The 14,580-nt window shown below is 43.4% G+C and overlaps 1 protein-coding gene across 2 annotated transcripts in view; it reads right to left on the bottom strand.

Moving 5' to 3' along the window:
- Positions 1-14,580, bottom strand: part of LOC135906151 (ATP-binding cassette sub-family A member 2-like) — a 256,013-nt gene that overhangs the window by 207,997 nt on the left and 33,436 nt on the right. For both annotated transcript variants that reach the window (XR_010565654.1, XM_065437385.1), the window contains exon 6: positions 8,833-9,156. Coding sequence is in view for 1 of the 2 variants with exons in the window: in XM_065437385.1 (XP_065293457.1) it covers positions 8,833-9,156 (324 nt within the window). In the remaining variant the exon portion in view is untranslated. The remainder of the gene's footprint in view (positions 1-8,832; positions 9,157-14,580) is intronic.

Below are 14,580 nucleotides of genomic sequence, written 5' to 3'. Positions count from 1 at the left end.
AGACCACACCTACACGTCAGCATCAGCTCAATCGCATCTTGTTCCAGAATAAGCAATTATTTCCAATAGTTGGAAGAAAGAAATGAAGAGAATCCTGTTGGCCACACCTGCGACGACTGACACCTCAACAATGGCCATGGACACCTCAATGCAGTAGCAACATTTAGCACAACCTACTTAGGACATTTGCAAGGTAAATCATGAATTCGTGCCGCTAGCTGAGAGGATAAGTAATTGAGCCCACGCCCTTTTCTAACAGCATCCCGATTGTGTTGTACACGGCAGCCTCTCTCTTTGTTGAGCCACGCTCCATTATCCCCCACTTCACAGAAAATCACTCTCTCTCCAATTCACATGAAGAGGTCAGGCAGAGTCGAACAAGTGATGTCCCTAGAACCAGCACTTCGACAATGCGACTTGTATTCGTCAGGGCCAATAACTGCCACGGCCTTTCTCCTTCTCCCCCGCCCCACAGTGGCAAAATTTAAGTTGCTGCGTGGTTGCTGTGGAAGTCAAAATGTTCAAAAATGAGGGTGTTTAGATGTATTAATGAGAGATGGATGAAGGAAGTCCTGCAGACTTCTTTATGTGGTAGCAAAAATGGAAAAGAATCTTCATGTTAAGTAGGTGTTCATATCCTGGGGACCTCATTCTCTCAGAGTGCGACGCTGGCATTTGAGAGGTGTGGCCTTTTCTTGCACCAAGTGGCTGCAATTTGTAAGGAAATGGTTGAGAATTTTCGGCTGTGCAGGCTGTTGATGTTTCACCAGCGGCCAGTGCGGACGGCAGAAGCATCACAGGTTCACGTCAGCGACTGGAGCAAGTGGCTTACCACTGTAGTGTGGCAGTGCACTTCATCAGGCCCAATGTATTTGGCCCAACATCACCCAGATTACCTTTATAAAGTCCAAAGTGGAAGTGTTATGCATTCACGTCAGACATGGGAGCGGATTGTTTACTGCAGTTGTCTGCTTTGTCGGACTCAATGTCATCAACCAAAATCACTGGACTATCGAAACACCCAAATCAACTTGTCTGAACAAGGTCCAGCTGACAGATAATGTCCTGGTCAGTAGATAACAACTTTTTCTCCTGTTTTCATGGTTATTTCTCATTACTGTCATGAATGGATTGACACATTACAGTCTGCACGTAGGCTGGGTAACACAATAGGGGTCATAGAAAATGGTGTTTTTCTTTTGTGACATCTAATTCCTTGCCTTTCGATGCATGTATTTTTTCTTTCTTTCTTTCTTTTTTTTGCTAGTATACTCTATTTTGCTGAGCTCCAGTGTGCTCTTTATTTACTGTCCCGTATTCCACTTTGTTTCTTTGTTTGCTGCATCCTTTGAGAACTAAACCTTTTCTTTTTTGCACATGTCATGGCTGTGTCTGCCCTCAGTCTCTATCATTCCTTCACAACATTGCCACAAGTGAACATCTCATGGGTCGACCATTTAGGATCGAAATAAGGAAAGTTTTGGCATATAGAAATACATGGGCGACGGCCAGGACTTTTGGTCACGATCGAATTAACCGAAAAATCAAATTACTAGAGTTGAATTAATGAAAGTCTACTGCATTTCTCTTATGTAGCATCGACTGTGTACCCGAGAGGTGAAACTTGGATTGTTACTCTCTGGTATCGCGGTATGAATCCACTCAGGGCACATCACTTTTTCTTTTTTTTTAATTTCTTTGTGGATCCCCAAAGCACTTTCAAATTCGTGCAACAGATGCTGGCAGATATCAAAATGACTAAGGGGGTGAGCCCAGAAGAGCTACTGCTTCAGCATGTATGCTTTTATGTGCTTGAGAGAGCACATAAAACGAATCTTTTCCTTGCCAAACCCAGCTACCGACCACTGACCACCATTTAACCACGAAAATGGCCGAAAGAGCCAAAGAAATCCATCCGGTGTCCTGCATTACGTAATGCCTCATCATCCGATTATGGTTTTGGCTCGTAAAACAATGAAATTAAGTTTAGTATATAGTAATTGAATGTAATTTGATTTGAAGGTCAGATACAGAGAGAGAGAGAAAGAGACACTCACTGTGCCCCTGCTCTGGGCAGGAAAATGAAAACTCTATGCCTATGACGAAAATGCTAGTGACATACCTCATTACAGCTGCAAAACTATTCTGAAGTGGCCCTTGCTATAGCGAAAATGTCCTGCAGGGAAGATTAACATTAGGAGACATACGAGACTAGAGCACCCTACAACCTTAAGGAGCCCTGGAACACACTTGAACAAAGTTTGAATTGTTATCCCAGTGTTGCTTAACACATTAAACCCCGTGAATCAATCCTGAATCAATCTGCTTCAATACGTTTTCTTCAAGAAGGGGTATCCACTCATAAATCTCCCTTCACAAGTATGTTTTCAAAGTACAGTCTATGCTCGTTACAACAGACCCACGTACAACAGACGTTCGGATATAAAGGACCATATTTCAGCCTTAGTTTATTCTACCTAATTTATTATTGCAACGAAGTTCGCTTTTACCAGACCGCGCTATAACGGACTATCGGTTACAGGAGACGAAATTAGCGGCAATATTTTTCAAAATCGGGTGCATAAAACATATTTTTGCCATGTTGACACGGGCTGACAACTGACTTGCAAGGGTCAGCCGACGATCGCGGCTCAATATCGGCTCAATACCCCACTTGTGAGGGAGTAAGGCAGGGCAGGAACCACCGTCTTCCTTTGCGCGCGAGGCACGGGAAGGGGGGGGGGGGTGGAGGCGAGAGAGAGGGGTTCTGCTCCAGCGGCTGCTGCTTATGGTGCGGCTACCGTACCTTGAAAGCAATCTGCTATGTGGACAAACTGCTCGCCAGCGTGGGCGCCGTATCTTCAAAGTGATCTGCGATGTGGAAAAAGTGCACCCAGTGCCGGTAGCTTCGTATGTACTGTGCTTTCGACGTTTAGCTCGCGTTGAAGCAAGAGATAGCATGAAGGTCGATTCGCTCGCTGCTGCTGCCACGCCTATCTTGCTTAATTTTCTATCGCAATCGATGCTTTGTCTTTCGGGCGAAACTGCGACTTTTTGTTTGTTTTTTTACTTTGGACGTTCGTCACTAACTCTTTGCAATAAAGTTGTTAGACATTGCGTCGAAAGTTTCGGAAGTGAGGCGTTTCAGATATTACAGACTACGGATAAAACGGACAATTTCTGACAGATTATCAGGGTCCGTTGTAACCAGTGCCGACTGTATTTCGTGTCACTAGAATAACAGAGATTTAAAAGTTACTTTGCATCATGACTGTGGCTTCCTTTCTCTGTTTTTGTAGAACAATGGAAGCTCTGGCTCTCCACCAGCAAAATGTAATTTTCCTCCCAGCTGCAAGACACTAGCAAAAAGGTTCGCTAATAAACTAGCCTTTCCTTCTGTCTCACATGTTTAAGAAGAGACGCGTTACAAAAAATTTTAATTTTTTTTACCAGAAAATGTGCTTCAAGTTTCATGCACTTTTGGGTTCCTTAATTATTCAAGGAGGTGCCAGCGAAATATCAGCCACACCTGCGTGGTAATAAAGTGGAAATCTGTATTTTTAGATGATCTGGAGGCGCCTCAGATAAAAGAAATGACCATTTTAGAACTACATTAGCAGTGAGAAAAAAGTTTTGCATAAAATGGCTACCGTCATTTCAAAGGTAATTTATCTCTCTTTTTTATAAGTGCAAGCAGTTGCATCAATGGTCCAGTAGGATGTGTGCAAAGGCTGATGAATGAAGTCAAAAGTATCAAATTCTGGGCAGTAACTCAAAGGAAGCAAAACTGAAGGCACTATTGCACGGATGTGTTTTCACTTGACTACAATTTCCCACCACGTGAGGCTTTGCACCATTGCCCAATTTCCTCGTACATGCACCTTCATGCATTGAAACTGCTTTTGGCCACTGTTTTTGGTGGATGTTGTGCTAGAGTTTACGGTCCCTTCGTCGTTTTTAGTCTGCACATTTGCATCTGTAATATAGCCCTGAAGTTAAGCCCACGTCATAGCTTTGGAAAGTGGCATAATTTCACGAAGCCGAGTGGCACGACCTGGAGCAGCAAGCGACTACATGCAAAGTGGCTCACATTCCAGGCTTTCCAGGCGATCGTGAGATCAGCCCAGTGTCGTCTTCCCTGATGCCGGACGTGTCTGTTAGGCAAGCTCTGGTGTTTCAAATGGCCGCAGACCCGGCAGTAACAAAATTAAATGCTGGACAAAAGGAATTCAGATAATGGCTGAGAAGTTGAGCACTGTTTGTGGCACACACACGGCGCACCATTTGGAAAAGAGTTTCAAAGAATACACAGCCAAGACAACAGCGAATGCAACAAAGCGGGCAAAATTTTGGCCAAAAAGAAGCGGAAGATCGAAGCCATCCTCACAGAAGATTGCAGAATACAAGAAGGCGCAACATATTTTCCAGGGGCCATTTAAACAAATTAAATGGAATAGTTCTGTATCTTTAAAGGCATTTTCTTCATTTTGCATTTTTTAGCAAAGTCCACGTATTCAAGAACTATCGTTTCTACATTACATTACATACACCTTTCTGGAGTTAAAATTTTATTCAGAATGCTACTGTGGACTGTGATTTTAAGGTTTTGCCTTCCTCCTTATAGAAAAATTGAAATTTCACACACAAGATGGAAGTGCAATTGGTGTGGGCAGTAGCAGATTATATTTTTTTTCTGTGAAAATTAATGAAATATAATAAATGGCTCCACAGTAGCATAGTCTTGGAATTTCTAATATAGTATAAGGCACAAAAAAATTTTGCTTTCTTGTCATTTCGGAACAGTAGCTTCTGTAGACTAACCACAGTAATCTGAACTTTTCAAGAGCCATAACTGTTGTAAATTATTTTACAATGACACAATTTGGCACCTGGTACTATACTATCCCTCTAAACATAACTTCCAATTTTTATTCAAATTGACCCAGCGCTTCAACATTTCAATTTCATGGACCATGTTCCCCTTAGCTGGTGTAGTGGTCCCACCTGCAACTGCAGCACCTCTAACAAAAACGATATGGCAACACGAGCAGAAAGCTTGTGCTTCAGAACAAGGTTTATCATTGGCCAGGCTGGACACCACACCCACCTGCTCATTTCACTCTTCCTGAATGAAAGCAGGGACCATGCCATGCCATGTATGCTGCTGTCATGATGCCCTACACTAGTGCGACTGTCTAGGCACGGAAGCACTCATTTTCTATGCTGCTCTGAGATTTTTTTTTTACTTGTTTGCTTTCTCTGTCATGTTTCTCACTATTCTCGACACCTTCCATATTTAGGCTGGTGCGAACTGTTTATGGCTACTAAAAGAATCCAGCTTGCCTCACCATCAAGCTGTCATGATGCCTACAACTTAATTCTATAAAGATCATCCCTGTACATACACTGCAGTCGAAACAAACATGTATGTCAAAGGCATGCATGTCTGGCAGTTACTGCACTTCTTAAAGAACACACCATCTTGGAAAAAAGTACCACCACGCATTGCTTGGGAAGTGCTGCCAGCTCCCGTAAGTTAAAAAAAAATTGTTTAATGCACTGCAACCTCCGAGCTCCCACCCCAAATAATTTTTTGCTTCATGCTTTGCCTCGTATGTTACTATGTGCCTAACGCTTGCATGTGCATGTATTAAATTCAGTGTGGTCACCTGCATCGCTTCTGGTTTACGGGGATAATGAAAACTGACATATCTTATTTCTTTTCTCAATCACTGACACCAAGGACAACATAGGGAAAATTACTTGTGCTTAATAAATGAAATAAAGAAGCGCTAAGTTAATGGAAATGAAAGTGGATGGAAAAACAACTTGCCACAGGTGGGAAACGATCCACAACCTTCGCATTTCGCGTGCGATGCTCTACCAATTGAGCTACCACGGCGCTGTTTCCCCACCCACTTTCTTGGGTATTTATGTTTCTTTGTAGAACTCTGGGAGTGTTAGCCAGCGCCACCACTCACAGACCTTGGCGGTGGACATGGAAAATCCTTTCTGCCGCAAGCATCACGAGAACAGCAACATTGATGCCTTCAGGTAGCATGTGTGGGTTTACTGATCGGTTGCCTCAACCCAAAAAGATCACGTTCTCGTGACGCCTGCAGCAGAAAGGATGTACCATATTTTTGCACACACACCTGCAATTATTTTAAAGATTTCACAGCGTAAAAGTGTTTATTAGCCACCAGCAGTTGGGCCGACCTTCAGCGCAGGGCGTGGACTCTCAGCATGAATGGCGTCCCCCCCCCCCTTCGAGAACAGCGCTGGAGAGCTTGACCCACTAGAAACCGCTGGAGAGAATGGCCCACTATAGTGTTCCTCTTGTTTGCATGTGAATGTGTGCCCATTTCTGCCACAGCAAGACATGCTGAAGAGTGCCACAACCTCGCACGGCCCTTTACCTCCAACAACCAAGAGCACCAGAAAAGCAATCTCGGTGACACCCCCTCTGCAGCCACCTTCCTTTCTTGTGTGGCTTTCCGTTCCTTCCGCTGCACCTGGTCTCCCTTCAAGACTACTGCCCAAGTATGAAGGGCCATGCCGTATTGTCGAGAGTGCATCCCCCGTTAACTACGTGATCAAACCCACTGAACCGTGGTCAGACATGCACCGTCGTGGACGAGACATTGTCAATGTCGAACGCCTCAAGCCATGCCATGATCCACTCATAGTGAGGAGCTGTTAGGTCGCCAGACAGCTCCCTTTTCATTCCTGGGGGTAATTGTATCGAAGAAGAGGAGCACTATAGTGGGCCATTCTCTCCAGTGCTTTCTAGTGGGTCAAGCTCTCCAGCGCTGTTCTCGAAGAATGCCATTCGTGCTGAAAGTCCATGCCCTGCGCTGACAGCCGGCCCAACCACTGGTGGCTAATAAACACCTTTACAGCAGTAAAGGTGGGTTGTGGGTTCTATGCAAATTTCATCATGAGGTGTGACTTCACGGCAGCGCGAATTTCGCCTTATAGTGTGGCTCCATGGCAGAACAATGTGTACTGCTTTACAGCAGTGCAGGTTACAGGCGAACTTCGCTCTACTGTGAAGTCACAGCTCCTCAAGGTGAAATTCACATATAACTTGCACTGAATATTCTGGGGGCTCCTGACTATTCAGTATTTTGGGCAGTGCTCGCCGATTCTGAATGATTCATTGGCTACCCTATACCGTCTTACATCAGTGTGCACAGTTAAGTTCTTTTTCTCAGGTCCCCCAGCTGGCATCCTCACATCTTCTAATCGTGACCGCCTTAGAATCAAATAAATATGGTACTTTGTTCACAGACTGGTGCTCACATAGGCATGATAACACTGCACATACATTTCTTTTTTTAAAATAAATGAAAGTTCATTGTATCTAGTTTATTGATGTAAAACACCATTTTCATAAATTTTTCTCTTTTTCATGATTTGCAGAGAACCACCAAATTCAGCTGCAGGCACTCGTGTGTGTGCATGGCTCACTTTCACTGTATCTGCACGCACTGGATGTTTCAAGTACATTTTTAATATATAAATAATTTAATTTCTCTTTGAAAGAAAAATAATTATTTTCCTGTGTATCCACATATTGAAGAATAAACCATATACACTGTACACACAATAAATTGGCAGCACCTCAACGTCAGTAAAAAAAATCCTAGCACCCTTAAGCACTTTTTATGAGTTGTGAATGCGAAATCATTAATGTCCAAGTGAACGCCGCTGAATGGTCCTTTGAGTTATGAACTCCTCGCGGGCAAGCGAGCACATCGAGATGTTGGTGCACTTTGATTTGGCCTTACCCGAGGCACAGTTAGAACGGATGTGAGAGCTTGTGCAGATGAGGAACGTATGGATAACAAACACAGGCTTCCAAGAGCGAGGGTGATTTGGTGTGGCTGCGATGCCCTCTCCACTCACGCAACACCTGGCACACTACTGCAGCAGCAAATGTACCTTTTGCCCGTTCTGCTCTGTCAAGGCACGCTTGTGCCATGGCATCGCAGCCACAGTGCTGGTACCAATGCGGGATGCCGGCTTTTTCGCTCAATGAGCCATTTCACATTTTAGCATAAAAAAATCTGTGCTAATATTTTCTTGAGAGTAGTTATTCTGATGAATTTAAAGCTGCAGAAAAAGATTAATAATTCAATCAACCCTGAGGTTCACATGCTGCGCAAAAAAGAAAAAAATATCCATCCTTGATCAAGGGGCTAAGCATTGGATGGTGGGGCTTCATATTGCAGGGAAGAACAAGTAGCCTTTTGAGAGCAAGTGTGGGTTTCCTGCTGTGTGCAATAAAGTAATATTTGCATCAAATGTTTCTGACAGTATAAAGAAATTTCAAAAAGTTATTCAAAGTTCATTTAATCTGCCAGTGGCTGTAATCTAATATAATATTTGGGGTTTTACGTGCCAAAACCACTTTCTGATTATGAGGCACGCCGTAGTGGAGGGCTCCGGAAATTTTGACCACCTGGGGTTCTTTAACGTGCGCCTAAATCTAAGCACACGGGTGTTTTCGCATTTCGCCCCCATCGAAATGCGGCCGCCGTGGCCGGGATTCGATCCCGCGACCTCGTGCTCAGCAGCCCAACACCATAGCCACTGAAGTGGCTGTAATCTACACATTAAGTAAGAGTAATGTACACACAAGCCTGCATCCCTGAAATTTCTAAAACATTTCAGTTTCAGGCCCTTTGCTGCAGAGAAAAGACAAAAGAGGGGGGGGGGGGTGAACAGAGATGGAAGAACAGAATGAAAATGGTCGTTAATGTAAAATGCTACTGAATACACTAAAGCCAAAAGCACCACCAATGTGGTGTGAAAACACACACTTACCACAAGACTAGATGCTGCTTCTTCAGGATTAATTCTTTGAGGTGGCTGGGAAGTATCAGTGTCAAGAACCCAGCGCAATACGCTAAGCAGATGGGCCGACTCATTTGGATAGGTACGCATCAGCTTGAGGATAAACTCAAGATGCCTGAAGCTGAGGAGATGTAATCCAGGCAAAAAGCTGGGCACCACTAGGAATAGCGGCGCATGGGGTACCGCCTGGCGAGCACTAAAATGATGTTGCTGGTCCTCAAGAAAAGATGACACAGAGTCCATCGAGTCACCATCATGCTTCTTAAAGGGCTGGCCAAACAAGGAGAAGTAGACCTACAAGAAAATATGCAGAACAGCGTGCTCACTACCATGTTGTACACACCAGCATTCAACTTACGCCTCTTGGTTCATCGTGTCAACCTCCAATACAACACAACATATCTTGCAGCTCTTTCCAACAAAGGCTAGAAACTCATAATAAGAACCATTCATCTGTGCTACTCACTAATTTTGTCCAGATCTATGTTTACTTGCTTTGATATACCTTGGTAGCAGTATGTGCCCCGAGTATTTTCTAGCATATGGCTAGCCTATAGCCAACTGGCACAAGTACAAACAGGCACCTGAAGTATGCGTCCTGGACACTCTGTCCACATTTCATGCAAAAAGGGCAGAGTACAAACTGGGGCAAGTAACAAATGACTGAGAAAGTATGTGCTAAGTCTACATGAAAAGGTAAAAGGCTACAGAATTTATTTCAGAAGACAGTGAGAGAATGTACCTCAAAAATTGCAGCAATAACAATGAGGCTGAAATTTAAAACTTAACATAAAATAAAAAAATAAGATATTCCATTGTGACCTACCCTTCATGCAGAATATTCCACAAGCTTTTGGCAACATGAAGTTTAATAAAACTTGCAGCTTATATGGAACACTAACAATTTATATACACAGCCCTTTGCACTGCCTTCAGTTAATTCCAATACAAAATTAACACAACAGTTGAAACCTTTCTGCGAAGGTGGTAGCCTGCAATAGGTTTTAGGCATTGCACTCTTCTTCACCATACTGAATGCAACCGGTGAAAGCAGTGGCACAACTTTCTGCAATTGGCTTAACTAATGCTTGTTCACTTTTTAATGGAGCTTTCACATACTGTAGTCAGGGTAGCAAGTGTACTTTCAAAAATATTTGTTATGAGAAAACTTGGATCCTGCAAACTTAAAATAAAAATTCCCGCTTGGTATGGCTCGTAATATTAAAGCTGAATTCTGAAATGCCTCTCAAGGGTCACTAAAATGGTTCAGACAAATTTTGTAGACGCATAGGGTACAGCTACAAAAAATCACTCGTACCACAATTTGTGTGAAGCGTCTCATATTATGAGAGCTATAGACGATTACAAGGTACCCTCCTTCATATTCATGCATTTTCTCCTCAACTATTTCACCAAGTGATCGGGGCTAAGCTCTGCCTTCACTGGTTCTGTGTCATGATGGCACGTCATGTCGTCTACTTCCAGTTGTCTAGGAGTGAGCCCACGAAGCCTCTCCAACCTCTCTGCCAGATGCCTGGCAATCGATCCCAAGGGAGAGCTATTGAAACAGCATGCATTGTGAGCATTCTGTCGTAGCACCGAGCACATCCAGTATTCCAATAACCACAGGCAAGCTGGGCATTTTGACAGATGGGTGGAGGTGTAAATTAAAGGCTCCTCCATTCTATTATTGTTGTGATGAAAGAGCTTTAGCGTAGACATACGTGAGTGGCCTGATCGGTATGCACGGTCCAGCCACCTGGTGATGCGGAGATTAACCAGCCAAACAAATAACTAATACTGTTCTAACCAAGAGTAAAACATTTTGAACATATAGAAAAACGTGTTCATGATTACGCTCCTGCCAAAAATTTACACCAGCAGCAAAGTAGAATACAGTTCATCACTGCTATTGTGCTTGGTTGAGCTCTGTGCCGCCAGGTGGCTGCATCGTGCAGACTGTTCACGCTTGTGCTTCCGCTCATCCCGTGAAACGGCATGGTGAAATGGCCAGGCCCAGCCCGCTTGCGTTTACCTGAATACCGGACACACGAAACACTATTGTGGCAGTAATCCTCCAACATAAAGTGACGGCTGCAAATGCACAAATTCTGGTGCCGATCAGATAGCGACAGTCTGATGTGCTGCAGCCACTTCGCTCTTCTGCTGCCTTGCAGAGGGACACGATGTTGCAGCTTGACATATTGCCAGTCACTATGTTTACAGCCCACAATATAGAAAGGGCAAACCATGGTGCTCGCAAAAAGAAAGTTTGAGGCCAACACTGACCGTGGAGAGGTCAACACGGAGAACATGGTAACACAAGACGACACTTGCTGTGCACTGTAAGTTTTGAGTGTAGTGATAAATTGTCCTTGTGCATTCTCCTTCTGTTACTTTCTTCTTTATAGAAACAAATTAACTAATATTCCAACTATTAAAAACAACATTTGTTCGCTATAATCTTGGAAAAATTATCGATGATGCGCCCTGGGTAGCCAATCGGATAGTTTGCCCTACTGGCATCATATGGTCACCTCGCGTCACCTGGTCAGAGGCAGCTGAAAACTCAGCCAAGTGGCATGCTGTGATCAGTAGCGATGTACATTTTTAAAAACTTATTACCTGCATTACGCGGAGCACTTATATGCATCAATTAATGATCAGAAGGACCTACTAACAACTCAGTACATTTGTACAAAATCGTCAAAATTGTTTCAGGGTCCGTTTAATAAGGCCACTCGAAAGTTTTCCTATTCACTTTCAAGATCTTAACTATAAGGTTCCCCTAATCTGATTACTGACTTCCCAAGATAAGCACTTCATATAAAGTGCAATCGTTATACATACATAGTAATATTCATAGAAAAAGCTGAAACATTTTTTTTTCAAGAGTAATTAATGACCCAATCATTTCAAGGAGTAATGACACAAAAACCTTGTGTCTTGCTTTTTTTGCTTTAGATATCTGTCAACAGTGAATTTACAGTATGAGGTTACACTTCCTTGAGAGCACTTCAAGCAATTATTTATATCACCTTTTTAATGTGACCAATTCAAAACATGTGCCTAGTACTGCCAAGTACTGGCTTTGGACATGAACCTGGAGACTATGTACATCACAAAAAGGTCAGTGTCAACCAAGTGTCAATATGATATGCTGGAGTATAGCTTGCCTTTCACACCCTTCACACACTCAGATACGTGCTGCGCTAGAGCTTCGTCAAGGCCAACCATTGAGTAGATATCAGTCAGATTGGCGTGCCGCTTTCACCTTCACACACGCTCCAGGATGACAGCGTGCATGTGGACTGAGACGCGCTTATCCGACCCAGCTCTCCCCACTCGCGAACTCTAGGGCACCCCAAAGCACATGCCCTCCCTCCTGCTGTGTGCGGCAGTGCACACACAGCAAAGCACCCTATCAAACTTGGGCACTCCACGACATCTGGGGGAGGGCGCAGCAGTTAAGTTAGATGACACTTGGCGGCAGCATGGAAGAGGGCAACAATGACACAGACTCACATTCCACATAGTTTACAGCTACCACACTTATTTTTTATTATATCCTTTGTTGCCGACTATTGCTAAATATTTTCAGCATGACGAGGTGTCATTTAATACCACTGTCATGTTCATAAGGCATCTACAAGTCACCTAATGAACTGTTTCTTTCTAGACGTCGCTGCAAGGTACCAAGATCACAGATATGCCAAATCTGTCTGAAGTCTGCTAAGAAGACCCCATCTTCAAAACGGGATGTGGTGGTCACGTGGCATCACAAACCACTCGCACAAGCTAGTCATCCAGATGCAGGGGTTGGAGGCCACACAATTAATGTATTGCCTTGAAAGCTGCCTGTGCATCGCCAAATCGACTCTTCCATCTATCTTCTTTTTATGCTCCTATGCATTTGACACAGGTTAACGGGAGATGCTACTCGAAAAAATATATATATACATTAGTTGTACAAGAGGGTCAAAAATTGAGCCCATTGGAGAGTTCCTCAAGCATACTTTAAATGTGTCATTAGTTTTTGTCTTGCTGCTACATTTCTTGATCTTCTACACAACAACGAATGTGGTTATTTTGTGGGCACTTTCTTGTGTATTAAATTTTCACAAAAAATATCATGCTGCAGCTTATTTAGCTCTTTGTAGACTGCGAAGTGCTGATATCTTTCGAAACAGCATGTATAATTAGTGGAACTAAGCAAAAAAATATTAGTATGCTTCAGCTATTTTTTTTTCACAATCCCATGAGAAGAATAACCTTTTGCACTTATAATTGTCTTATATATTAATGAAATATGGGATACATACTCAAGATATGTAGAATGCTGGTATCTACTTGAAATTGCAGTATCTCTTGGCAGTAGTTGCGAAAGTACAAAGTTATATATCATCAGATTGTGAAAAAAAGATTAGTTAAGGTGTCCTAATTATTTGTGCATAGTTCTAGTAATAGTACATGCTGTTTGGATAGATATCGGCACTTTGCAGTCTACAACGAGCTAAATAAGCAACAGCTCATGAAAATTCTAAACCCAAGAAAGTACCTGCAAAGATCACTATATCCCCAGTTGTGTAGGACATAAAAAATATAGTAGCTACACAAGAACTAGTGACAAAATTGAAATGTACATAGAAAATTATATGAATCGCAGTATTTTCAAATCTCTAGTACAAACAATTTTAAAGAAGTTGTTTCAAGTTGCATCTCCCCTTAAAGGGCCCCTCCCCAGGTCTGGCCATTTTGAGCTGACAAGCACAGAGCATACAATGCGTGATAATGATCGGGTCTGCGAAGTATTACATCGCTAGGCGCTGCGGAAAGATCTGAAATTTCAAACCGAACGCCATTTTCCCTTCTCCTCGCAGCCGCCGCTCTCCAAGCCAGAGGATGATGTACCCGTGCTAGTGCGCCTACATACACGTATTCGCGCTGTGATGCCGCTCGTGGCGACATGTGACTTTGAGAATCATTGAAGGCAACATCTGTTATTTGTGCAATAGGTTGCTAAAATAGACAAATTAAGGCTTAGAGAAATAATAAAACACGCAAACCAAATGTTTTCGTTTTACTTCGCAACACAGCAAGAGAGATATACTTCCATTTCATCTGCTTGTTCCCACACCGTGCAGTCGTGCGTACATACACCGGAACTATGTCATTTTCTACCGTGTTCCAGTGCAGATCATGCTCTATGATCTGCTTGTGTCTGTTTCAGCATTCGTGTAGCACAGGCTTATACCGCTAGCCAGGCGTCCTCATGCAGAGCGCGCAAAACTGTGTGTTGCACGAGATGAGACAATCGCAACTGCTCGCGCACGACGCCGTCAGTGGAAGTGCGCCGCACTGCCAAAAAAGCAAGGAGAAAAAAAAATGAAGGCGGGGCCCATGACGTATGTGTCACACACGATCCTCGAGGTCTGGTATGGGAGAATGCAGGGAAGGAATTTCACTTGCGGAAGCTAGACGGGGCAAGTGGAGAGAGTGTCTCGCTTGGCAGTGGAGCTCGCCTCCTGAAATCATGGGTTCACGGCACTGAAATATTTCTATCTTGGCTCTTTGCTATTAGTGAGCCGATCTGAAAAATGTTTTTGGTAGAACACTCTCTAGAGAACATGTAACAACTTCCAGCGTATAACCAAAGTTGGCTGTGTGGCCTGTTGAGGGGCCGTTTAAGCCTCACCTTCTACAGTCACTTTTCTGGAA

The sequence above is a fragment of the Dermacentor albipictus genome, chromosome 1, assembly GCF_038994185.2.
Source record: "Dermacentor albipictus isolate Rhodes 1998 colony chromosome 1, USDA_Dalb.pri_finalv2, whole genome shotgun sequence".
NCBI classification, from domain to species: Eukaryota; Metazoa; Arthropoda; class Arachnida; order Ixodida; family Ixodidae; genus Dermacentor; species Dermacentor albipictus.
The sequence above is the reverse complement of the archived record's forward strand: the minus strand, read 5'-3'. Positions and strand labels throughout refer to the sequence as shown.